This window comes from Tamandua tetradactyla, chromosome 6 (genome assembly GCF_023851605.1).
Source record: "Tamandua tetradactyla isolate mTamTet1 chromosome 6, mTamTet1.pri, whole genome shotgun sequence".
Taxonomy (NCBI): domain Eukaryota; kingdom Metazoa; phylum Chordata; class Mammalia; order Pilosa; family Myrmecophagidae; genus Tamandua; species Tamandua tetradactyla.
In genome coordinates, this window is record NC_135332.1 from 117,785,535 (window position 1) to 117,813,085 (window position 27,551).

At 37.9% G+C, this 27,551-nt stretch overlaps 2 protein-coding genes across 3 annotated transcripts in view; both read left to right on the plus strand.

Moving 5' to 3' along the window:
* The first annotated feature begins 31 nt into the window (after positions 1-31).
* Positions 32-13,106, plus strand: TMEM70 (transmembrane protein 70). 2 transcript variants are annotated; one of them, XM_077167017.1, is made up of 3 exons: positions 32-175; positions 4,871-4,976; positions 12,574-13,106. In XM_077167017.1, exons 1-3 carry the CDS (start codon positions 71-73, stop codon positions 13,029-13,031), a joined length of 669 nt encoding a protein of 222 aa, XP_077023132.1. In that variant the 5' UTR covers positions 32-70; the 3' UTR covers positions 13,032-13,106. The 2 variants fall into 2 exon arrangements, with proteins under 2 accessions (XP_077023132.1, XP_077023130.1); XM_077167015.1 differs by lacking the exon at positions 32-175 and adding an exon at positions 3,215-3,488.
* Positions 13,107-22,153: 9,047 nt separating this feature from the next.
* Positions 22,154-27,551, plus strand: part of LY96 (lymphocyte antigen 96) — a 38,575-nt gene continuing 33,177 nt past the window's right edge. The window contains exon 1 of the mRNA XM_077167018.1: positions 22,154-22,386. Within this exon, the coding sequence (XP_077023133.1) occupies positions 22,275-22,386 (112 nt within the window). The 5' untranslated portion in view covers positions 22,154-22,274. The remainder of the gene's footprint in view (positions 22,387-27,551) is intronic.

The window sequence follows — 27,551 nt, forward strand, 5'->3', positions numbered from 1 at the left end:
GGAGGGGGGGTTGGGGGGGAGCCGAGGCAGCACTGCATCCTGGGACTTGTAGTTTCTTCGACGGGTACTGATGGCGTTTGCCTCCAGGCAGCACTGCATCCTGGGACTAGTAGTTTTTGGAGCTGCGGGTTCAGATTTCAGTGGTTTTAGAGGTCGTCTCGGTCTCTGGTTTGAGGTACGATTGGAGTGGGAGGCTAGCTGTAGAGGAAAGAATGACAAGTGGGAGTGTGGTTTTTAAGGACACAAGACTCGCTTTTTATGAGTCAGCATCCGTCTTTTGTGGAAAGTTGTAGTGCATGTTGTAGAGCATCGCAAGTGCTCGTGCAATATGTTGGCCTCATTTCCTCTCTTCCCGGTACTGTTCGGTGTTTACTGACAACTAACCACGCCCTCGCCCCCGCTCTGGGGCCCTTCCCCACTGGGCGGAGATTGCTCGCCTGTTCACCGTTCTGAGCTCACGCAATGAAAGTCCTAGCGCCTGTCACCATCATTCAGTTATTGAACCATTTTTTGTCACTTCACACGCCTCTCCTACTCCCGCATGCTTCCTCCCTCACTGTCAGCCTATCCCTTTTACTTGCTTGCCGGTGGTTAGAATTAGACACCGTTCCTGGAAGGCTGAAATAGCTAATTAAATTTCACCCTTGATTGTTTTGGGGACTGTAGCATGAAAAGAATGTAGGGCCCAAACATCCACCATTGCAAATTGTTCAGCTAGGTACTGTTGTGTAAAAATGCCAACAAGGGAAAATAGATGCGGACGATCAAGAGTTTGTTGAATCAATTAATAATTTTAGTCTGAAAAGCATTTTTAGTTGATTTGGCAGCTAATACATGTTGCTTTTTAGAATTGCAAGAACCGAACAGACTGTCTTGAATTTACTTTTCAAAGCCTTTGCAAAAAATAATTACAAAACAAAGTGGTTTGGTTGTAATGATAGTTCAAAATACAGATAGGTGGGCAGGAGAGGGTGTGGCTTGTGGCCACATTTCTTTCCTTCTTTAGTTTTCTCCTTTTTTCTTCTACTGTCCCTCTTGTCTCATTACTGACAACTAACTACTACAAGATCACTATGTTAGTTACATAGAGAATGACAGGATTTTCCAAGTGAGGATGCTAAGTCTAGCTAATGTCAGATTTAGTATTAGAATCAAGTCTAGAGCTCAATTTTTTTTCTTTTGTACAGGGTTTTATTCTATGTTTATATGTTTTTTTTTATCAGTAACAGACATGCTTATAGAAAAATGCATGTTTCAGATAAGTTTGATGTTTTCCATACATTTTTATATATAGATCATACTGTGTATGGCTTTGTATTCTATTTCTTTTTCAACTTAAACTTCAATAACCAAAACCTAAATGAGCATCATTTTACATGGTCACATATAGAATTATACAATCTAAATGTACGATGATTCACTTACATATTTCCTTAATGTTGAACATTTACCTCACTTCCATTTTTGAACTATTTTAAGTAATGCTATGCATTAAGTAATCTCTGCAGAATTTTTCAACCACATTTCTGATTTTTTTTTTTAGAATATAAACGTTTAGAAGGATCTAGATAATCTGTTGACAAATTCTTTTCTGGAAGGATTCTCCCGGTTTATACTTCCCATCAATAATGTATAAAGAAATCTTTAGGGCTCTTTTTATGATCTGGCTTTACCAATCTTTTTTCTCCTTTTTCCATCATGCCATTCTGCTTTTAAGCTTACCTTTACAGAAGGAAAGGGGCTGATGGTTGGGGAAGAAAGCGGAAAAACAAAAATCACATACAACAGTTGTGGTTGTAGTTTTAGATATCCATTTGCTATTTAATCTGTTATAAATACTCAATTTCCCATCAGCCAAAGAACCTCTCAGATAATAGAATGGGGAATCAAGGCTTATTATTTTTTCAACAGCCTTAGTATCATTCTAAAATCTATTCAAATGGTTTATATCCAACACTTGTCTCTAAATTACTAGCACTGGGAAATCTATTTAACCATAAATAACGATTCCATGTAAATTCTATAGCACAGAGTTTTCAGAATATGATTTCATTTCAGCTATTTAGGAACTTTGGGAAGTAAACTAAATGATATTATTCCCACTTGCTTGCAGTATTTGTAGGAAGAAACTAAGCCATATGCTGCAGAAAAGCAGTCTTCATTATATGAAAATTTTATATATCAATAAAATAATGGATAATGTTTGTAGTAGGAATTACACTAAATAGAAGAATTTCGAGAATGTAAGTAGAAGATAACTTATAAAGACATTCATAAGAAGTAATGTTTTATCCTTCTGGATATGATAAAAAGAGCAGACTGATAATTTGATAATTCGGCGTTATCAAAGTGTCTGTATTATTTTAGGCTATAGAAGCGTTCCTCTTCTATACAAATAGCATGCCTAATGAAAAACAGTCATAGCTCTGAAGTAGTAGTAAACAAACGTGTTCCCATTATTTGGATGCTTATCCTCACAGACTTGGCTGAATTTCACATTTTTAGGCCTTTCGCATTTTAGCCTTTCAACATTTTTAGACCAATTAATTGTACTTATCTTTGGAAAATTCTATAGTATTTTGCTTATTGGTGCATCTTATATTATAGCATTATATTCTAGTTTATTTTTAGGTCCGTTTCCTGCACGATAATGTGAGCATCGTGGATTCCCAATTTTATCGGGCATCTTTGTTTCCTCTATTCCTTGCATAGTTCCTGGCAATAGGTGTTCATTACCTATCTCTTCAACACGTAAAGGAACGATTGTGTGAATGGCTCCCTAAGCCAATTTGATAACGAGTATCAACATTATATAAACAACTATTTTCTACCAATCCAATGGTTGAATTAAATCACCCTTCATTTTTTGTTCAACTGGAATAATTACCCCTAGAATCATTTTCCGCAAAGGAAACAGTTTTTAGGGGCCTAGAAAATAACGGCCACGAGTGTGAATGATTTAACCCTGTCTTCTGGGCTTTGTCCCGACAGGGCTCTCCCCTCTCGGCTTGCAGTCACAAAGGGCGCCAAATTCCGGAAGGGGGAAGCCGCGCTCTGACTGGGCGTTTGAAGCTGTCCACAGCCATAGGGCGGTCCAGCGGGTCAGAACTCAGCAAACAGGGAACGCTCGCGCTGGGGAAAGTTGCAGGAGGGCCGCACTTCTTGTGCACGCGCGGGCGGCCAATCCGGCGCATCGACCTCTAGGGGGCGGGGTGTATGCAGACCAAGCCGCAGTCGGGAGAGGACGAAGGTCTCGTTGCTCAGCTGCTTTCGCTGCGCGGTCCGCGCCACTTCTCACAAGCGGGATGCTGCTTCTGGCGTTGAGCCGCTCGTGGGCGGCCGGACTGCGGTTCGGCTTGAAGAGGGTGATGCCCTGGGCGGCCGCCGCGCTCCGAGGCCCGAGGGCAGCCGTCTCAGTGCCGGTCGGCAGCAGGAGCGTGGGGTTGCAGGGAGCCGCTGGGCTTCTCCGTCATTCTGGGCGAGCGGAGGTCTGCGGTCCGAGAGCTCGTGGGCCCAGGCCTGGGTGGGAGTGGGAGTGGGCGTGGGTGAGGGTTTGGGTGTAGCCCGGGGCCAGGAGATCCCCCTCGCTACCCTCAGTGATCTCCCTTCCGCGCCTGCTGTGTGGTTCTAATGCGGAAGAAATCCTCTGCGAGGCTGAAAAAAGTGGCAGGGTGAGGCGTCGAGAAACCCTGAGAGTCTAGAAGAACCCGTGGGAAAATGATTACTTTTTTGGGCGGTTCCAGGCATTTTATAGGTGGTTGCAAATCAAGTGGGTAGGGATGACTTGGTTTATTTTTCTTTTCTACATCAGAGCGGAAGCTCGAAGTGTTATTTTGCAAAGAGGTTGGATGCATCACCTGGAAACAGAACCGAAAGATTTTCTGGATAATCTGACCTGAAGCTATTCTAATTTTTATTAGGTGGCTCCATTTTTAGGAACTGTTGGCCCTTGGAAGAAGGAAATCTGGATGTTAGCCCTTTCGTTTTGATTTGAATAAATTATCTTCTAATCCTGCCCTGTAGGATGTCAGGATTGACAAACCTTTTTGAAACTTGGAAGAGATGCCTAAATGAGAATTGGAACCTAATTAGATTTCAGCCTAAAAAAGTTAGGCGTGCTTTTTTACTTTTTTTTTTTTTTTGTAATTTTGGTAGCAGTTTAGTTGTATTACTTTCACAATGTTGTGCTGCCGTCACCACCATCCATTACAAAACTTCATCCCTACATTACGTTTTGGAATGTCTATGCTGTGAAATTCAGTTTTAGACGTTCAGAGAGCTCTTTGTTTCTTGGCAGTTTGATGTAGGATCTCAAGTAAAAATTTTTCCTAACGACTAAGGAAACTAAGTTTTGCAAGGTATTTACGAGGCCTTTGGAAATAGTGGCTCTTTTTTTGGTACTAGGTATAATACAGTTGTTTTAGAAGTGTTAAAAATGGTATGAACTTTAAAAATAATGTGTTTGCACAGTGCTTTATACATTATTAAAATTATTTTTTTTTGAAAGCTAAGCATTTAAATCTTAAGGCAGTTCACTGAGAGCCATGTTCTTATCTGAGAGTGGAATGAAAGAAACATTCTACTAAACAGTTAAATTATTGTAAATTACTAGGTATTTAAAGCTTTAGAGCTGGAATTCAAATCTAGGTCCTTCAGCTCCAACAGTAAGGTTCTACTTCTGCCTGGGATTAAGGAAAGCAATTCTCTTTGATTTCTTTAGTTCCATGGATGATTTGGGAGAATTCCTTATGTCGTCACATGTGACAAGTTCTATTCTGCTTTGTATTTTTAAAAATAAACGTAAAAAATTTAAAAGTTGGTCTAATATGCAAATAATGTACTCACATTATAATGGTCTCTTTTTCAATAGATACCTATTTGTTGGGAAGGATGTGTTCGATGCTTACATACACAGCTTGAAAAATCAGAAGATGGAAAGTTGATTTATACTGGGAATCTGGCCCGAGCAGTATTTGGTGGGTAATCAGAAGTAGGGCTGTTTCTTCTTTTTTTCTTTAAATTTAGTTGTAAAATATACTCTTTAGCATGTTACCTATATTTTAGACTCTCTTAATTGCAAGACAAGGACAAATTAGATTGTAATTTTTTTCAATAGTCTTGTTAATAAGATGTAGAAATTGAGACATTTGCATTTTTAAATGATTTTAAAAGGATTCTTGAAGGCTGTATTATGAATTTGTGAGTTTATGACCAGGCAGTCAAGCCTCCATTCTTTTATCACTTCTTCCTCAGAATGTTTGACAATAGCAAAAAATTGTGTATTTGCATAATGTTTGAATACGAGGAGAAAAAATATGGGAGGATGTCTCTTAAGAGTAGTTACCTGTAGGGAACAGGATAGGGGAATTTTTACTTTTTACTTCATTTATTTCTAACAGTTAAAATGAGTATTTAATACTTTCATAATTAAAAAAGCAAAAATACATTTTTTTCAGGTCATCTTAGAATTTTCAATAAACACTAGTGTTTTCTTTCAGGTGGTAGAGGAGAGTTAGATCATAGAAAGTTAGATCATAGGATAAGTTAGTGTATTAAATATCTCCAAGTTTAAAGCACCTTCCTTAGATCTTAAGTTTAGTAGGGCAAGCCAGAACTTAGGATGCTATTCCCTGAGGTTGTTTTTTATGTTATTAATCTTTTTTTTTTTAAGTATTACCTGAAACACCTGGAGAATTACCTTCTAACTATGTCCTGCTGCAATATGTTAGCACTCACATTTGCTTTTGCATTTTTTATCTTGCTGGTGTCAAGTGGCTCAGCTAAAATTTATACCACAAGTCTGTAAATTTTCAAGTTTTTAAAATAGAGCGTGTCTAAAGTAGAATTTTGGCTATTTAAAACTTTCTAGGAATAAGGATTGATTATAATTACCCTGTAATTCTGAAGTTACGGGAATAATAATTTTAGGTGGTTAGAAATTTCTTCAGAACTTAAATATATGAGCAGGCAGGTTGAGCCTTATGTCCCACTTCAGACCTGGTGTGGTAGGGTTCTCCAGAGAAACAGAATCAGTTGTATGTGTATGAGATAAATACATGTTATTAAATAAAACATTAAATACAAAATTTATTACAAGGAATTGACGTATGTGGTAGTTGGGGCTGGCAGATCTAAACTCCATAGGGCAGGCTTCAAACTAGAAATTCCACTAAGAGTGTTCTTGAAGTCCCTATTCTGAATTCCCCGGGGGAGGCTGTTTGGCTGGAATTTTGGGAAGAACTAGTGGTGGAGTTGAGTCTGAGTTTCTCTTTTAGCCTCTGAACTCTTCACTTCTCTTGTTTAAGATCTTTAAGTAATTGGCTGAAGAGACTTCTCATACTGCTAGGGTTATCTCCTTTGTTTTAGCTGATCACAGATGCAAACCCCCCTCAAATACCTTCACATTAGCAAGCAAGCCGATGCTTGACCAAGTGACTGGACATCACAAACTAACCAAGTTGACATGAAATTGGCCATTATATTTGGGATTAATGCCGTTGTGATGTGTTTTAGCAGTGATGCCCACTGTACCCTCCCATCTGAACACAGACACAGTCCTTTAGATACTGGGGAGGTTTATTGATTTATTTCATGTTCCCACTTGACTGCATTCTGGAAAGAGGAAGAATTTAATAGGGATTAATTTTCATAGGAGTAGAATGTAAAATTACAGAAAGAGTATAGGTATCCATGGTAATCTTAAATTCTAGAATTGTAACTTAGAGGAATTTAATGTTTGAGTTCTTTTCAATAGTATGATTAATGAAAAGTCACTCATATTGTTCTTCATTTTTCTGTGAAGGAGAGACGTTAAGGTAGAGGTACCATTCTTGTCCTCCAGGATCTTAGACTCTGGCAGGAAAGATAAGGTTAAATACATGATAATTCATAATATTAGAGAGTTCAGGAGAAAGATATGTCATTTTCAGAGTAAGGAGAGGAAGAGAACAGAAAGGACCTGATTGGGTTGGTATTTCAGGAGGATCTTTTAAGATGAGTAAATTTGATCATGAAGAGATGTGAAATAAGGGCATCCCAGGCATGGAAGTAGTATGAACAAAGGCACAAATATGGGAAAACCCAGAATATATTTGGAAATAGCAATTACTTAACTCCAGGTAAAATAAAATATATGTGACAAGAGTAGTGGGGGAAGAAAAGAGGTAGTCTGGAAGGGCTAAGGAGTTTTTACATAGGAGGCAAATTGGTCTGCATTGTATCCCATATGTACTAATGTCATAGCAACTACCTGTGGGAGGAAGGAAGAAAGGAAACATTTTTAATTACTGATGCATGATAGAGAATTAAGCCTTACTTGGGTGCTTCTTTGGTTCTCTGAGACTACCACATATGAGTTAGCAGTTTTCCGTTAGTTTGAATATACTCAACGCTTTATTTAAAGCATGCTTAAAAGAATTTATCTTTGCTAAATAGGACTATATCTTAAACTCTTGTTTTTGTTTGATTAGCAAAATACTATATGGTTTGTGTTTTAAAAATATAGAAATGTATGAATAGGAAAGTCATCAATAATTTTACCATGCAGAGGTAGATATTTTGGCATATTTCTATCTAGTTCTTTTTCTGTCCTTTTTTGTTTTTCGTGTGCTGTATGGCGGGGTCACATTTCATTATTTTTCCATATGAGTATCCTGTTATTGCAGCATCATTTGTTCAATTTTTTTTAATTTGTTTTGCTTGTTTGTTTTTAGGAAGTGCATGGAGTGGGAATCCAACCTGGGTCTCCTGCATGGCAGGCCAGAATATGCATTTTTTTAATATACTGAATATATAAATCTGTATACTGATTTTTTTCACTTCAGCACTACATTAAAAGTATTTCTCCATATTATCAAAATGTCTTTGTACATATCTTTGTAGGTAGCTGAAGAATAGTCTATTATTTTATCATATAAAAATTTCAGTTTAATCATTTTTCCTATTGTTGGGGAATTAAGCTATTCCCAGTATTCTAGTACTGTGAACAACATTGTGATAAACAACTTTTTTTGTGGCAGGGGGGCAGGTAGAAGGCAGAAGGTATTTTATTTGTTTCATTCAAATATAACGTACATCATTAAGAATAAAAGCACAAATCCTAAGAGTTCACCTTGATAAACTTTCTCAACGTGAACACACCCATGTATCTAGCACCCAGATAAAGAAAAAGAACTTGAACCCTAGAAGCCCTCCTCGTTATCCCATTCAGTCACTACCCAGACCACCAAAGAGAAGCATTATTGTGAGTTCTAACATCATAGATTAGGTTTCCCTGTTTCTGACTTTGTATAGATTCATGCACCATGTACTCTTCTGTGATTGGTTCTCTCTTACATTTGTGAGATCAGCCATATTGTTGTATTGCCTAGAGTTCATCTCCATTGTATTGTATTCCACTAGGTGAATCTACATAATTATCCATTCTGCCACTAGGCATTTGAGTGATTTCCACTTTGGCAGAATTATGAGTAATGCTGATTTTAATATTGCCCATGTCTTCTGGTGGGAAACATACATTCATTTCTGCTGGGGAAGTACGTAGAATGGAATTGCAGTGTTAGAAAGTATGCTCGCTAGGGTTCAAGAGTTCCAGTTGCTCCACATCCTCACCCACGCTTGGCATTTTATGTCATTATCATTTTGGCTATAAAGTGGGTGTGTAGTGATAGCACATTGTAGTTTTAATTTGCATTTTCCTGATGACTAAAGAAGTCAAGCACTGTTCCATGAAGGCATAGTTTTGAAAAGTATATATCTGATCATGTCATTCCCCTGCTTAAAACCCTGATGGCTCTCCCATCTCCCTGGAAATGATACCCAAACCCCTTCCCATGGCCCTGCACACTCTTCTTTTTGTTTATGTGTATATATATATATATATTTTTTTTTAATGACAAAACAACAAACACGTACATTCTTAACATATGAACATTCTATACATTTGGTGATGAAGAACTTTTAACCTAAATCTTTCACTTTTTTTTTTAAGGATAAAGTCTCAGAATTGGGATTATTGGGCCAAAGGATAAAATTTTGCTTATGACCTGATGTAAATTTCCAACATTCTGGATTTCTCTGCTTATATCCCCTGTGGTGTCTTTTAATGCGTCACTCACTGTTCTGTGTTTCCAATGAACTAGTAGTTAAATCTGGAGACATTATCATTTTCTAGTAAGAGTCAGTTTTTCTTTTTCTTTGTGTGTGAGTGTGTGTGTGTCAAGAATCTTGAATAGATGATGCTTTGCACTTCCAGTTCTTTATTACATCAGGGTGCATATAGTTGAATAATCGAATATAGGTCACCTCATGGTTAAGCAGTCAGTTGTCATTGTCTAGGTCCATTATTTCATAAAGAGTTGCAAGCTGGTGATTTTCTCCCACTCCTTCTGCGTTTATTATCTGGAATTCTGGAAGAAAGAGCTTTTCCTCACCAACTACTTGGGTACTCTAAAATAGGATTTTTACAGGGAAGGTAGGATAATAGGTTTTTTTCACCCTTCATTTAAGGGTTTTCAGAATGAATTGGTACCCCAGCAGTCTCTAAAGATGACCAGTGAGTTTCTTTTTCAATCATTACTCATTCAAGGATTTTATTTTATTTGATGTGTTTGAGGCCCTTGCAGTCTTCATTCCATTAGATCCTCACATTGTCCCATTTTTTGCCACTGAGGACCCCTTCAAGTTTGCTCCTGAGTCCTTTGACAGACGCACCCTTAGCAGTCTGTGATACCTTACTGGTTTTCTGCAATGAGAAGATGTTCCAATTTCTTCTTGTACAGATCTTCCCTCAGAATTGGCATTGTGTATTTCTTGAAGGATCCCTGGTATTTAGAGACTGCAATCTAGTTGTTCAGGGTGGTCATTTCTGTGGTTAGTCATTGCTTCTAGGCCTCTTCAGTGACTGAGCTTAGAAATATTTCTTAAAGAAAAAAATTGATTACATACTGATATTTCCAATTTAAATTTTAGATTACAGGGTTTTAAAATTTAGTATTTTTATCTTTTTTTCTTATACTAAATATCTTGTTCCTAGTGACATTAAAACAACCAGTTTACTTGCTTTATCTTAATATATTAGTAAGTTTAATGAACAATTCTGGCATTATTACTAACAATATAGTAATACTAAATACTATTTAAAATTTCTCAGCATTTTATTTTGTCCTTAGGATATAGCTCACTATGAATGTATTGCTGATACATACTGGACTTTAAAGTAATTTACTATAATTCTTTGTGTAGTTAAGCTACCACCTTGCTATATATAGTTACATTATTGTATTTCATTTTGGTTTGATGTTTAGAAATTGCTTTTTAAACATCTTTTCATTTTGATTAGATTTTATTTGTAAAATATGTCAACATTCATATAGTTATAAAGTCAAAATTTGTTTTAATAAAGTTCAATCAGAAAAATTCCTTTCCTACCTTCCCTGTTCCTGTATGGATAGCTATTTTCATTTGTTTTTCTTGTTTTAAAAAATACAAGCATAGAGACTTGTTTATTTGAATGTATTCTGTACCTTACTCCCCTGTATCGGATAAATGGTAACATACTATACACATACTCTATACCATACTTTTTTCACTTTACAGTATATCCTAACAGCCACCCCATAACAGTATATAGAGCTTTTTCTTATTCCTATAACAGCTGAACAGTATTCTATTTTGTTCACTTCTAGTAATTTATCTGGTCCTTTCTTGATGGTCATTTGGATAGTTTCCATTACAAATAGTGTTATAATGAATATTTTTATGCATGTATCATTTCATATTTTTGCTAGTTTATGTTTGATAGATTCTAAAAAGTTGGATTACTGGGGTCAAAGCATAAATACAGATGTAATTTTGCTTAATGTCAAATTTTCCCTCCTTAAGAGTTATACTGTTTTGCATTATCAACAGCAGTGTATGTTACTGCTGTAACATAACCTTACCAACAGTTTGTTGTCTATTTTTTGGGTTTTTGAGTCTAAAACAGTGTCTTACTCTGATTTCAATTGTATGTTTCTTATTATGAATGAAGTTTAGCACCATTTCCTTTGTTTAAAGGCCATGTGTATGTCTGTTTCTATGAGTCTTCTATTCGTATCTCCTGCATGTTTCTGATAGGGTATTGGTCTTTTTTTTTTTTTTTTTACATATTCTAAAAACTTTTCACATATAGGTATATTTTGATATATTTGTATTATAAGTTGCCTCAAATTTTTCATTTGTATTTTTAATATTTAAATGCATGTACATTTTTTATGTAAAATCAACTTTATCAGTCTTTCCTCTGATTACCTTTGTATTTAGAGTCGTAATTAGAAAAGTTTTCACATTCCCAGGCATTTTTTTCTTGTACCTCTTTGATTTTATTTTTAAAATTTCTGGATGATTTGGAATTTTCCTAGTACTTATGAGGGAGGGATTGAATTTTTTCTTTATATGGCTATTCAGTTGTCCCAGCATCACTTATTAAAAAGTCTATCTTTTCTCCACTGATGTTATATTTTACCTTTATTATATACAAAATTTCCATATGCAGTGGGGTTTGTTTCTGGATTTTCTGTTTTGTTCCATTGATCTGTTTGTATATCAATACCACACTTTTAATTATAGAGCTTTTATGTTTTAATATTTGCTAGGGCTAATCCCCTCCGTTCTTTTTTTTTTTCCCCTTTTGAATGAACTTTATAATGAACTTATCTAGGATATCAACATGTCTATATTTTTTAAAAGTCAGATGCTATTTTTATTTGGTTCATTTGAAAATTATAAGTTAAAACTGAGGGAAAATTTACATTTTAAGTCACTAATTTTTAATCTTTCTAATGTGATAGGTAAAAGTGATATTTCACTGTTTTTTGCTAAAGTCTTTCATTGCTAGAGAATTCAGTTACTTTTCCCATATGTTTTTTAGCCATTCATGTTATTTCTTAGGGATTTGCTGTATTAAACCTTGGCATGGCACTTAGCCTGATAAAGTTCCTCATGTTTGAACATTGTATGTTAGCTATGTGAAAGTGCTTGTTAATAGAGTTTGATTTGCTAACCTGCTGATACAATCAGCTTTTATAGTACACTAATAAAGATCTTTGAATTATGCTTAACTCATAATTCAAAGAAGTAGGGTTTATTGGGGAACTGAAGTACGGTTCATTTCACCTTAAAGCAGGTTTCCTACCTGAAGAGGCAGTGCAATGTAATGGTCAGTGGCATGGACTCCAGAGCCAAATTGACTGGGTTTGTTTCCCAACCCTGCCATTTGCTAGCTCTGTGATGTTGGACAAGTGCCTCTTTTTTCTCATTTGTTAAGTAGAGGTGATAATAATTACACATCTACCTCACAGGGCTTTGGTAAATTTCAGGAAATAAATATGTAAAGTGCATAAAACAGCCTGGTTAAAACAAGCCCAAAACCAGAGCCTGGTATTTATTAAGTACTATGTATGTGTTTTGATTTTGTTGTTGTTTTGGTGATGATACAGTAAGAAGAAAGGTAGAAGACCAAGTAGAAAAGATTCATTCTTTTATAAAACTTAAAAGCACTAATCCCTTCCCTTTCCGTCCCCCTCCCCCATCTAGGTGTCAAGTGTTTCTCCTATTCTACAAGTGCTATCAGCCTTGCATTTCTACCATACATCTTTGCACAAAATAATATTATATTTGGAAGTCTGCCTCTGCAAGTGTTATTTTACGGCATCGTAGGAAGCTTTACTGTGATCACTCCACTGCTGCTTCATTTTGTTACAAAAGGTTATGTGATTCGGTTGTACCATGAGGCTGCAACAGATACTTACAAGGCCATTACTTATAATATTGTGCTTTCAGAAACAAGTACAGTGTTTCATCAGAATGATGTAAAGATTCCAGACACTGCACATATGTTTACCACATTTTATGCTAAAACAAAATCGTTGTTAGTTAATCCATCACTCTTTCCAAGCCCTGAAGACTATGACCATTTAATGGGTTATGACAAGCCATTTGTTTTTGATATGGAAGAAGGCAGTGAAAAGGAACAGCTGAAAGATGGGAAATAAATCTGTTGTCTTTATGTTTGTGCTTAAGTGTAATTTACCTTTCAATATACAATAATAAAGTTGCCTTTACTTTTATATTCTGTTAGTAACTGATTTTTAAAAAAATATTTTTATTGACAAAATAACATGCACACACATACATTCTTAACATACAAACATTCCATACATGGTGTACAATCAGTGGCTGCCAGTACCATTACAAAGTTGTATGTTCATCACCATGATAATTTTTTAGAACATCTGTACCACTCCAGAAGAAGAAATAAAAAGAAAAACTCATGAATACCATACCCCTTACCCCTCCCTCTCATTGACCACTAGTATTTCCACCCATTCAATGTATTTTAACCTTTGTTCCCCCTATTATATGTTTGTTTTATCCATATCTTTTACTCGCCTGTCCGTACCCTAGATAAAGGGAGAATCAGACACAAGGTTTTCACAATCACGCAGAGTGACTGATGTTTAAAATAACTTGAAATCTATCTAATAGAGACTTTAATTAATTTTCAGAGAACGATGTTCCTTTAAAGAAACTGCATTTGAAAAATAAAACTATTCTAATATTTGTGTTTTGTAGAAAAGTGAATATACATGTATATGCTGGTATATGGATGATTATATAAAGACTGTATGTAATAAGGGTGGTTGTCACTAGATCATAAGTCAGAAACAAACAGAGTTACTTTTTTCTTTGTGTTTATTTTTTAAGTATGCAGATATTTTCCCACATTAAAAACCATAGTTTTAAAAATTCACATGGGAAGCAGTGTTAGCCCACAGGTTTTTGCCTAACTCCTCTGACATGATTGCCCATACTAAGAATCTTCATGTTCAGTTAAGTGTAAGGTTAGCTATTGGAGAAATTGTAACCTAAATAGTCTTATCTTCAGTGGTTGCATTTGTCTCCCCATGATGCACTGTTCTCCCTTGATATGTCCCGTCAGGGTAGGAAAGTCATTTGTACTGAGTACCTCTATAAAATGGTAATCTGCTACTTTTTACCAAATATTTACATTTTAGGCTTTTTACTTCTAACTGTAAAATGAAAGTTGAATCTTCTGGAAGATGTTTCAGCCATCTGGGTGGAGCAAGAGGTCTCAAAACATGCAATTTAGATGCTTAGAGTTCCTAGAGTGTGCAGTGTACTGTGCTAGTTGCCAGAGAGTACCAGCTAAGAACAAAGCATCCGATCTGTGTTTGAGGAGCTGACTTGAATGTGTGTGAGAAAGGAGGATAGGCAAGCAGCAGGGGCATCACTAGTTCATAGGGAAAGAACATTCAGCTCTAAGGTTGCTAGAACCTTATTCATAGGAGATAGTTTGAGGTAGGTAAGTGTTTGTCATCTACCTTTAGTATTTCTGAGATCTAGTGCCCACCCTGTGCTAGGATCAGCCTGCTTATTTCAGAACTCCATCTGCATTCCTCAGTGCTATCTCTGTCCTCAGGTTTGGCCTCTCCCTGCTTGCTCCTATATCTTCTGTCGCCAAGATAAATGCCTGTTGCTATGTTAGGAGTTAACATAAGTATCTTGCTATAAAAGTTATTCTGTGATCACATGCTTATTACGGAAATACTAAAATGTAGATGCAAGGAATAAGTTACTCTTAGGTCCATTTCTAGAGAAGAAATTAACATTTTAGTTTTCTTCCAGGATGCTCTTTGGAATTTGTTCTAAGTACATATCTCATTTTTAAAATATCCTATATAGTACATCCATGTGGTCATTTTGTCTCCTGTGTAGTAGATTGGAAAAACTGTATTAGGTGGTGGAATAATTCTCCAGAAGATAGCTGTTTAGGGAGAAAAAAAAAAAAGCTTGGAAGACTAAGGTGAGGAAGATGACTTATCAAGGGCATGGTCTGGAGTGGGACCAGGACATAGAAAAGGATCAGAATGCATAGGATAACATAGTTGATTAATGAAATAAGTCAGCAGAAATAACTCAGGCTGAGGTAAGGAGAAGCACATGCACATCCCTTCATGCTAAATGATTGGGAAAGGGAGTCTCCCCTATCAAAAGGGGTTTGAGTCAGTTTTACTCAAAGGGAAGGTAATCACAGGTGATATCAGATAAATCCTTTGACAGTAAAATATATCATTGCAATCCTTTTCCTTAATGTAGGTTTCACTGAAAGGCCTCAGCTTTTGGAAGTAAAGGTAGCAGAATGACCAACAGTTAAGAATGATAGCCTTAGGTTAGCCATATTTGTTAAAAGTACTTTCTCCTTCTTTGAGATTACCTTGTACTTTAATTGTGGCCAGTGTTTTTATTTTTAGGGAGAATTTCAAACAGAAAAGTAGAAGTACAATGAACCTGCTTGCTTCCACATCTGGATTCAACAATTACAATTTGTGATCAATCATTGATTTATCCAGACACTCGCCGTCTCCTTCTATTTTTCTTAAAACTTTTCCAATTGTATAGTATAACATATACAAAACAAAGAAATAAAAAAGCAATGACTTTCAAAGTACTCTTCAAAAAGTGGTTACAGAATAGATCCCAGAGTTTGTCACGGGCTACCATACGATCCTCTCATATTTTTCCTTCTAGCTGCCCCAGAATATAGGAGGCTAGAGGGCGTAAATACTTTTTTATTATCACAATCGACTTTTTTTGTGTGTGAATGACAACATGTATACAAAAAAGCTATAAATTTCCAAGTACAGTACCACAATTAGTTATAGAACATATTTCAGACTTTGACATGGGTTACAATTTCAGTTTTAGGTTTTTACTTCTAGCTGCTCTAAAATATTGGAGATTAAAAGAGATATCAATTTAATTATTCAGCATTCATATTTATTTGTTAAGTCCTATCTTCTGTGTATAATTCCACCATCACCTTTGATCTTTCCATATTTCTCATTGGGGTTGTTAGGGCTATGGCTATTCTAAATTTTTTATCTCGGAAGGGTCTGTCACTAATATAGGATAGAGAGATGGAACTATCTGATGTTCTGGAGAGGCTAGGTTTCAGGACTTATCTGGATCGGGGACCCATCTGGAGGTTGTAGGTTTCTGGCAAGTTACTCTAGTGCCTGGAACCCTTGCAGAATCTTACAAATTGCCCTAGGTGTTCTTTAGAATTGACTGGAATGGCCCTGGCTGGGGGTTGGCAGGTTATGATAGGTAGCAAGGTCTACCTGAAGCTTGCTTAAGAGCAACATCCAGAATAGCCTCTCAACTCTATTTGAACTCTTTCTGCCACTGATACTTTATTAATTACACTTCTTTCCCCCGCTTTGATCAGGATGTAATTGTTGAACCCACAGTGCCAGGCCAGAATTCATCCCTGGGAATCCTCTCCCATGTCGCCAGGGAGACTTTCACCCCTGGATGTCATGTTCCACGTAGGGGAAAGGACAGAGATTTCACTTGCAAAGTTGGGCTTAGAGAGACAGAGGCCACATCTGAGCAACAACAGAGGTCCTCCAGAAGTAACTCTTAGGCATGCTGTTCTAGTTTGCTAGCTGCCGGAATGCAACACACCAGAGACGGATTGGCTTTTAATAAAAGGGGATTTATTTTGTTGTTTCTTCAGAGGAAAGGCAGCTAACTTTCCACTGAGGTTCTTTCTTACATGGAAGGCACAAGATGGTCTCTTCTGGTCTTCTCTCCAGGCCCCTGGGTTCCAACCACTTTCCCCGGGGTGACTTCTTTCTGCATCTCCAAAGGCCTGGGCTGAGCTGCTAGTGCTGAGATGAGGAATGCTGAGCTGCTAGGCTGTGCTACATTGTGTTCTCTCATTTAAACACCAGCCAATTAAGTCAAACGCACTCATTGCAGCAGACACGCCTCCTAGCTGACTGCAGATGTAATTAGCAACAGATGAGGTTCACATACCATTGGCTTATGTCCACAGCAACAAGACTAGGTATGCTCACCTGGCCAAGTTGACAACTGAATCTAACTAACATACATGCCTATATGTAGTCTAAGCTTCTCTGCTACCTACATAAGCTTCACAAGAATAAGCCTCATGATCAAGGGCATAGTCTATTGATTTGGGTGTCCCTAAAGTTTGACACAGTATCAGGGGATCCCCTGATGATAAGGTTTAATAGTTCCTTAGTCTTTCTCCCCTCCTCAGGGGACTTTGCCAATACTTTTTTATTATCTCGTTAATTATCTAGGATGTTTCTAGGCATTGCAATAATCTATACAGGATTAAAGAACCTCTTTCTCATTCTGTGCTCTGTGTTTCAGTTGTTCAAATGAGCTATACTGATAGGTTGAATTAGATTATGCATTGCAGAAAATTTCAGCTCCAGATCAAATAAACCTTTCTTCCATTGGTCTCAAAGATTATGTGTAGTTCTAAAATACAAACACTGTCTTCCTTACCCTTATGTTCTGAATTACTTTAACTCCAACCTGTTCGCTTTGTTCTTATCTCTAAATATCAGGTTTCTCCTTTTATTTTGAGGCAAATCCCAGACATCATATTTTTTTCTTGATATTTAATTTTATAAATTTATAAGATAAGGACTTCTTAAGCATATAACCACAATGCAATTATCATACCTAAAAAAAAACCAAAAACCAAATGTTATCAAATATCCAGTCTGTTTAAATTTCCTGTGTTTAAAAAAATTTTTTTTCATACTTTGTTTGGCTCAGGAGCAAACAAAGTTAACACATTGCAATTGTTTAAATATTTTTTTAAGGCTGTTATCTATGGGCCCCCCTCCATTTTATACTTTTTTCCTTTGCAAATATTGGTTGAAGAAATGGAGTTTGTCCTTTAGCTGTCATGGTCTAGATTTTTCTGCTTGCGCCTCCATGGTATAGTTCAACATGTCCCTCTGTGTCTTCTGAATTTCCTATAAATTGATAGTTGGATCTTGAGGTTTCATCAGATTCAGGTTTGATTATTTTGAGTAGGAGTATGCCATAGATGATGTTTTATTATCTGTTGCATAACAAATCGCCCCTAAAACTTAGAGGCTTGAAACACCAATTAACATTTGTAATATTGCACAATGTATGGGAGTGGTGTAGTTGGATGGTTCTGATTCAGGGATTCATGAGGTTACAGTCAAGATGTCAGCTGGTGGTAGTGTATTCTAAAGGCTTCTGTGCTGATTTGAAAGTATTATGTACCTCAGAAAAGCCATGTTTTTATCCTGATCCTATCTTGTGGGAGCAACTGTTTCTTTTAATCCTCATTCAATATCATAGGTTGGAAATTACTGATTAAATTGTCTCCACAGAGATATGAAACACCTCACTGTGGATGTGATCTTTTGATTAGATGGAGGTGTGATTCCACCCATTCCAGATGGGTCTTGATTAGTTTACTAGGATCCTTTAAAAGAGGAAACATTTTGGAGAGAGTTAGAAATGACAGAGCCAACAGAAACTTCAGAGCAGAGCTGACACAGATGCTGACACTTAGAGAACAGAAACACAGATGTTTGGAGATGCTTGGAGCCTAGCAGACATTGCCATGAGATGTTAGGCAAGCCAGAACCTGGAGAGAGCCAAGGGAAGCCAAGAGGTGAAATCCAGCCCTGGAGAAGCAAACTGAGGAAATTGCCCCAGAACAGAGGCTGAGAGCAACGGAGTTCAAGGGCAAGGGACCAGCCGATGCCAGCCACATGACTTCCCAGCTGATAGAGCTGTTCCAGACCCACTGGCCTTCCTTAAATTAAGGTATCTTTCCATGGATACCCTAGTTTGGACACATTTATAGGCTTAGAACTGTAAATTTGTAACTTATTAAATTCTCCTTAAAAAAAAACTGTTCCAGTTCTGGTATATTGCATTCCAGCAGCTTACAAACTAACACAGCTTCCAAGGTGGCTCACTCACATGACTGATGAGTTGGTGTTGCATTTTTTTCTCTTAAAAAGGGAATTTATTAAGTTACAAGTTTAAAGTTCTAAGGTCGTAAATATGTCCAAACTAAGGCATCCAGAGAAAGATACCTTGACTCAAGAAAGATTGATGTCAGTCACATGGGAAGGCACATGGCTGGCATTTGCTGGTCCTTGTTCCTGGTTCCAGATTCTGATGCCAGTGGTTTCCTTTCTAAGCATCTGTGGGCCTTCATTTAGCTCCTCTGGGACACAACTCTGGGTTCTGGCTTGCTTTGCATCTCATGAGAAGGCACATGATGATGTCTGTTGGGCTCTGCATCTTTAAACGTACATGTGTAGGCACTGCTCTTTCTATTGTCCCTCCAAGTATCTCCAAATGTCTGTGTCTCTGTCAGCTCTGAAGCAACTCTGGTGTTGGTTTTGGCAGGAAGCCTCAGTTTCTCATCATATGGTCTCTTTGTGGTGCTGCTTGCTTTTCTCAGAGCAAGAGATCCAAGAGAAAGCAAGGTGAAATCCACAGTCTGTTTTGTCCTAGTCTTAGAAGTCATACAGTGTCACTACACAATATTGTATTAGTAACCAAGCCAGACTTATTCATTGTGAGAGGTAACTAGTCGAAGATGTGAGCCCCAGAAAGTAAGGCTCTTTGGGAGCTGTCTTAGAGCGGGTTACTGCTGTTCTTTCATCAAGAGCTATAGAATATCTTTTTTGTCTCTTTCTTTATGATGCTCGATGTCATGATCCTTTAATTCATTAGGTCTTGCTTCAAAATGGTTATCTTCAATTCCACTGACATTTGTTACCTGGAATATTTCTATAAATAGAAAAGAACAGGAAAGTAAAAGAAACATGTCCCTCTAATATTTTGTTACTCAGTAGTTCAGTTTATATAAAAAAGTTATGATACATGTTTATTTCGCCTTACACTATGGACTGCATTGTGTCTCTTAAAAGGATGTGTTCAAGACCTGTCTCTGGTCCTGTGAATGTGATCCTATTGGAAATAGGACCTTCAAAGGTGTTACTAGTTAGAATGAGTCCAAATTGGATTGGGATGGATCCTGATTTAATAGGATCCTTATAAGGAGAGGTAGTTTAGACATGGTAGGAACAGGTGAGGCAGAGAATGAGTTATACCACACATTGTTGGCAAGTCACTACCAGAACTCTGCAGACTCAGAATGTATTGTCCTGCCAACATTATTATTTCAGACTTCTAACCTCCAAAATTGTGAGAAAAAATTGCTGTTGTTTTAAGTCATCCAGTTTGTTGTACTTTGTTATGGCAGCTCTATAAGACATTTAATTTTCCAGTTTTCAAAATAGAATTGGTTCCCAAGCATCTTCTGATAATGACAGATTAGATTGTATATATATGAACTCATGAATTTAAATATATTTAATGCATTTCAATTCACTGGAGTTACTATCTTATAAATACTCATATAGTCCCATGGTAATAGGTTCAATAATCGCCTCCAAAATGTTCACCGTCTAATCCCCAAAACCTATGAATATGTTACCTTCCATGATCTGCTGGTTTGAAACTGTTGTGTACCCCAGAAAAGCCATATTCTTTAATCTTGACTCAATATTGTTGGGTGGGATCTTTTTAAGTTGTCTCCATGGGGATGTGACCCACCCAATTGTAGGTGGGACCTTTTGATTAGGTTGTTTCCATAGAGTTGTGTCTCACCATTCAAGGTGGGTCTTAATCCGCCTACTGGAGTCATTTAAAGAGGGAACCATTTTGAAAAAAGCTTTAGAGCTGACACAGAGAGAGACTTTTGGAGGTGCAGAAAGAAAATGCCCCTGGGGAAGTCGTTTGAAGTGAGAAGCTGGGAGAGAAAACTAGCAGACAGAGAAGGCTAGGAGATGTCACCATGTGCCTTCCCAGCTGACAGAGGTGTTCCAATTATCTGTCTCTGGATTGGTTTGAACATTTTTCTGGTCTTAGAACTGTAAACTTGTAACTTAAAAAATTCCCTTTATAAAAGCCAACACATGTCAGGTACATTGCATTCCAGCAGCTTTACAAACTAATACACATGGCAGAAGGAACTTTGCAAATTTGATTAAGGGTCTTGCAAAGTAGAGATTATCCTGGGTGGGTCTGATATAATCAGAGGGTCTTTAGGAGAGGGACGTGGGAGATCAGAGGAGATGGTACTGTGATGACAGAAGCAGAGTTTGCAGTGATACTCTTTGAAGATGGAGGGAGGACCACAAGCCAAGGACTATAGGTGGTCATTGGAAGCTGTAAATCAAGGAAGTGGAATCACCTCTCTGAGCCTCCAGGAGGAATCAGTCCTACCAACACTGACTTGAGCCCAGTGAAACTGACTTTGGATTTCTGGCCTCCAGAACTGTAAAAGAATATATTTGTGTTGTTTGAAGCCACTGTTTCAGGTAATTTATTACAGCATACCCAGGATGCTAATGCATTCATCTTTGTTCAGCGGGACCCTCTTCAAATTGGCTATTTAATATAAGATATTCCAGGCTTGTCTTATACATTTTCTGCCTCAGACCTGGAGTCAGCAATTTCTCCAAGTAGGAAATGGTATTTTAGATGGAAATAGTATTTTGAGACTCCAGTCTGGGCCCTAGAGGTAGTCATGGGCTTTTGCATTTTTAGAAATGCGGAAAGAAGTGCAGCTCTATAGTAAAACGTTTTGCCACAGCATATGATTATCTCCCTCTAAACAGATTTTTAGACCCATGCCATGTTTGGCTATCACCCCCCAAACTATATCCTATAAAGTTTCAAAGAATCTAGAGAATGAACTCTTTTTCTAAAACGGAGTGGGATTTTTGAAATGAAATATCTATCAGATACAAAATAATGGCCATTTCATTTTTAGGGCTCAAAATATTCTCTTGTGCTGGGGTTTGCTGTAGCTAAGAAAATTCTCGAGCCTGGTGGGGTAGAGGACTGATAAGTGTTCCATGATTAGGGGCCTTACCCAGGTCTGCTCTGCCCTGTGGCTGAACCTGTTACTGAGCAGAAGTCATTTCCAATAGACTGTATTCAATTTTGCTCTATAGGTCCAGCTTCTTGGGCCAGGAGAAATTGCTGTGTAAAGAGCTCACGGGAGAGAATAGCAATGCCAGATGGAAAAGGGACCAATAGTTTACTACTGGCTGGGAAGTGTTTGTTTTTAAAGCTCTGGTCACTCTCACTGGCATCAAGTGTTCAAAAAGAATAATCATAAATCATTTTCCTCTCTCTCTTTGCAGGAAGTGCTCAAATATTAAAGACACACACACAAAAAAGAGGAAATAGTTGGCTAGGAACTCAGAAATCATGTGACCGATGACTGAGTTAAACCTTTTTCACTTACTGAAAGGGAAGAGCCTGATGATTAGTTACTAATCTTCATTGTATTTTTAAAATTTCGGAGAGATTTAATCATGTTCCCATTTATGCTTTTTTCCACTCTGTTTCTTTCTATATTTACTGAACCCAGGAAGGAACACTGGATCTGCAACTCCTCCGATGCAAGTATTCGGTACACCTACTGTGGTAAGTAAAACAGCAACAGCAAACCTTATTCTGGCCATCACTAGGTCACAGGGAACTGTGTATTCCAGCTGCTGCTGCTGCAGCTATTGCAGGCAGGAAAATTGTTGGCTGGCAATGGCCCTGCGTGGACCTACTCGACCCCCTGCAAAGTTTAGGACTCTCTACACTGTGTTGTGTTTGACCTCCAGATGTTTCTGTGGTTCTCTTTGTCAACTGTCTCTAGTCTGAATCCACTTTCAGATTCTTCTCCTTTTTAGAACTATTTGTTTCCTAGCTTTTGAGCCAGCCCCAGGACATACTGGTTCTTAAGGAAGTAGGACAGTCTTAGCTGCCTGCTGGAGTGGATTTCTGCTCTGGGCTGTGAGTTTTAGGACTCCTGGAATCCTACCCCTATTTGGATATAAACCTGGTTCTGTCTGTTAATAGCTGTGTGGCTTTGAGCCAAGTGCTTAGCCTCTCTATGCCCCAGTTTTCTTATTTATAAAATGAGAGTGGTTTCCAAAATACCTTACCAGGATTTTTGTGAGGTGAAATTTTAGCACAGTGCCACATGGAAACTGTGCTAAATATTTTTGTTTTTTAAATCAACCATACCCTAGTACTATTAGCTGGTAGTATCATTGTCTTCTCCTGGTCCAAAGATACTTTCAGGGCCTGACGGGGTTTGGTTTGGCGCTTTCTACTGTGTTGCTTATCATGGGTTGCTTGAACTTATTTATGCCCACTTAATTAGATTATGAAGATTTAAACTTCCCCCAGTACTAATTCTTTGAGATTTCCTTTGGAAAAAAGGATCCATGGTCTAATCTTTGGGGAGAGATTTACAAATATACTTTGAGTTTGGAGAAGTTCTTCAGTAAAGAATTCTGTTTAACCCAAATGTGTTAAAAATGTATTTTAATTAATTAATTAGCTAATTAATTAATTTTTAATGTGTGTTGACTGTCCTACAAACATACTCTGAGAAATGCCAGTATAGAGTTAATTGCCCAGGTGTGAAAATAAGACTTAGGTATGTGACCAGTCACATACTTGGGGCTTTATCCCTATTTGTGGGTTGTGTGAATTCCCTCTCAACTGATCTGTGGAATCTCTCCATTTTTCAAGATCAATCTCCACTCTCCATTTCCCAGGAAGGCTCCTGGGTCCATACAGGCCCCAATTTTCTCTTTTCCTCTGGCTCACCTTTACCACCTGTTGATGACATCATTTGCTCTGTGTTACATTGTTCCTTTAACTTTTATTCATATAACATTTTGTGCTAGTTTGAAACTGTTCCATATTCCAGAAAAGCCACGTCCTTTAATCCTGAATCAACATTGTAGGGTGGAAACCTTTTTGATTAGATGTCTCCACAGAGATGTGAGGTTCCCAGCTATGGGCATGACTTTCTGACGAGATTATCTCCATGAAGCTGTAAAGTGCCCAGTTGTGGGTGTGGCCTTTTGGTTAGATAGAGATGTGACTCCGCCCATTCAGAGTGGGTTTTAATTAGTTTACTGGCATCCTTTAAAAGAGGAAACATTTTGGAGAAAACACAGAGCCAATGCAGATGCTTTGAAAACAGTTGCTTCAGAGCTGACAGAGCCAACACAAGAACCAGACGCTTGGAGTTGCAGGGCCCAGCAGACGTTCCCATGTGCCTTTCTGTAAGATACTAAGCAAGCCAGAACTCAGAGTTGTGTCCTGGAAGAACTAAGAAAAGGCCCACCAAAGCCGAGTAAGGAACTCCCACAGGAAACAGAGGCTGAAAGCAGTGGAGCCCAGGAGCAAGGGACCAGCAGATGCCAGCTACGTGTCTTCTCAACTGACAGAGGTGTTCCCGATGGCATCATCCCTTCTTGAGTGAAGGTAACCTCTTATTGGTGCCTTAGTTAGGACATTTTCTTGGCACCAGAACTGTAAGCTTGTAACTTAATAAATTCCCTTTGTAAAAGCTGTTCCATTTCTGGTATACTGTATTCCAGCACCTTAACAAACTAAAACACACTTCGTATTATTTTTTGCTTTTAATCTTTCAGTAATGCTATGTCATGATATTGTAATTGTCTTTTGAGTTGAATTCCCAAAGAAGATCTTACGTCCCTCTAATGCCGAGAAATTCTGTGGTTCTTGCCTTCAGCCCCTCTGATGTAAGGATGGTGGGCAGCATGTGAAATATACATCACTACCTTATCACGCCCTTCCCCACCTGAAAGAATCCATTCTGGCTGAGCCAGAAATGCCTCAGGTGTGGGAAACACGGAATCTTATAGGTACTCTGTGAGGTTGTTGGTGACAACAGCAACTGCTGATTCAGTTCTAGATGAGGATAATTTCCATGCAGAAGGACAGGTAAATTTCCATTTGACCAAGTTACTAGGCATATACAGAAATGGGAAGACTTAGCTATTTTTTTTCTTCCAGCTTTGGAAAAGGCAGAAAATGTGGGTAAGTGAGTCAGTCCACAGGATCCTGGCACAAACCCTCCTGTTATCCAGGGTAGTCAAACTTGGTTCTAACCTTTCTATACTGCAGATAGTCCAGGAACTCAAGGAGTTAATGGTTAATTATGTAAACCAGTATTTACTGGGCACCAAGCACTTACCTGTTTAGGCACTAAAGAGTCGGCAATGAACAAGAAAGAGAACAGTTCCTGCTCTCATGGAGCTCATCTCAGTAAAATATTCAGCATGTCAGATGGTGGTAAGTGCTGTGACAGAAAAATAAAGCTGGGGAGGGACATAGAAGGTACAGAGATTGACAGGATGATTGTTGATTTTTAGGATGGCCAGGAAGGCTACACTGAGAATATAGTTCTTGCATTCAGCAAGAACATGGAATCGTTGGGAGAGTGAGCCATACAGTTATATTGAGGAAGAGGCAGAGGAAAGAGCAAATGCAAAGGTCCTGAGGTGAAACATCTCTGGTGTGTTGGTGAAATAGCAAGGAGGCCAGTGTGACTGTATTAAGTGAGTGTGGGGTGGGTGGAAATAGTACAGGATGGGGTCATAAATCTATAATCTATAAAGAAATCCTAAACTAAACAACAAAAAGATGAACAACCCAATCAAAAAATGGTCAAAGGATTTGAATAGGCATTTCTTCAAAGAAGAAATACAAGTGGCCAAAAAGTACATGAAAAGATGCTCAACATCATTAGCTATCAGGGAAATGCAAATCAAAACCACAATGGGATACTACTGTACATCCACTGGAATGGCTACTGTTAGAAAAAGCAAAATATAACAAGTGTTAGAGAGGGTGTGGAGAACAGGAATACTCATTCATTGTTGATGGGAATGTAAAATAATGTACCTGCTGTGGAAGACGATTTGGTGGTTCCTTAGAAAGTGAAGAATAGAGTTACCATATGATCCAGCAATCCCACTTCTGGGTATATACTCAAAAGAATTGGAAGCAGAGACTCAAACAGACATTTGCTCACCAATGTTTGTAGGGGCATTATTCACAATTGCCAAAAGGTGGAAGCAGCCCAAGTGTCCATTGACTGAAGAATGGATAAGCAAAATTTGGCATATACATGCAATGGAATATTATGCAGCCATGAAAAGATTGAAGTTCTGATGCATGTGACGACATGGATGAACCTTGAACACTTCATGTTGAGTGGAATAAACCAGACACAAAAGGAGAGATATTGTATGAGCTCACTGATATGTGAAACTTAAATAAGCCAGAAACTAGAATAAGTTACCAGGGACTATGGAGGTTGAGGAAAGGGTGACTTAAAGCCTAATTGGCATAGAATTTCTGGGAGGGATGATTGAAAAGTTTTGGTAATAGATTCTGGTGATAATTGTATAACATCATTAATAATTAACACCACTGAATTTTATATCTGAATGAGGTTAAAAGGGGAAATTTTGGGTTGCATATATGTTACTAAAATTTTTAAAAATATGTATAAATGAGTTTCACATGATAAAAGGTCATACAAATCATCACAAAAATTGATTTTATATGATAAAAATGGCGGAAGTCACTAAAGCACTTTCTTTATTGTTAGAGCATGTGTTAATATATATCATAGAATGATAACTTGCAGCTTTGTTGAAAAGATTTAAAGAGAAATGATAGCAGGAAGAGGAACTAAGACTAGTATTTTAATTATGTACCATGGGTTCTGAGGTATTGAAACAAAAGGACTGTCATGAGGAAAATAATGGTGGTGAGGGTAGAGGAGAGAATTATATCTTAAGACTGAGGCCCCACACCTGCGCCATTAACATCCAGGGTGATTATTTTTATCTGAAGTGTTACCATGTAAGGTGTTGTTTAGATAAAGAAGATCAATTTCATGAAAACAAATAAGCAAACAAACTTGAAAACCACTGAATGAAATAATTATAGGGAAAAAGAGATGAGGTCAAAAAAAAAAAAGATGGAAAGGGGCGTGAAGGTATTCTAGGTCAGATGAGAACTTTTCCTGTGAATGAAGCTTGGTCTGGTTCCTGTGTTGATAATAACCTGTCCTGTGTGAAGGTGTAAGCAAGGGACACATTGGCTGGTGTTTTCCTTTGCTAAAGCTGCTGGAATGCAATATACCAGAAATGGAATGGCTTTTTTAAAGAAGGGAATTTATTAAGTTGCAAGTTTACAGTTCTAAGAACTTGAAAATAACCAAATTAAGACACCAACAAGTTGTTACCTTCACTCAAGAAAGGCCAATGCCATCCAGAACACCTTTGTCAGCTGTGAGGGGATGTGGCTGGTATCTGCTGGGGTCTTTGGCATCTGGACACCTCTGTCAGCTGGGACATAGTGACGTCTGCTAGCTTTCTCTACTGACTTCTTCCAGTGGCTTCCCCAGGGGCATTTTCTTCCTGCATCTCCAAAGGTCTCTGCTTGTGTGGGCTCTGTGAGCACTGAAGCTTTTTCCAAAATGTTTGCCTCTTAAAGGGCTCCAGTAAGCAACCCCACCTTGAATGGGTGGAGACACATTTTTTTCATTGAAACCACCTAATTAAAATGTACCACCCACAACTGGGTGGGTTACATCTCCATGGAACCAATCAAAAGGATCTCATCCAACAATATTGAATCAGAGTTAAAGAACATGGCTTTTCTGGGGTACACAACAGTTTCAAACCAACACAGAAGGCTATTGCAGTAATCCAGGTAAGTGATAATGTCAGCTTGGGCCACAGTCATGGTAGGGAAGA

What these genes read in the sequence shown, in the direction of transcription:
- TMEM70 (XM_077167015.1), top strand. Translation starts at nt 3,306, where the DNA reads ATGCTGCTTCTGGCGTTGAGCCGCTCGTGGGCGGCCGGACTGCGGTTC. An exon ending in GTCATTCTGGGCGAGCGGAG is followed by an intron (nt 3,489 to 4,870) that starts GTCTGCGGTCCG and finishes CTTTTTCAATAG; the next exon opens with ATACCTATTTGTTGGGAAGG. An exon ending in TCTGGCCCGAGCAGTATTTG is followed by an intron (nt 4,977 to 12,573) that starts GTGGGTAATCAG and finishes TCCCCCATCTAG; the next exon opens with GTGTCAAGTGTTTCTCCTAT.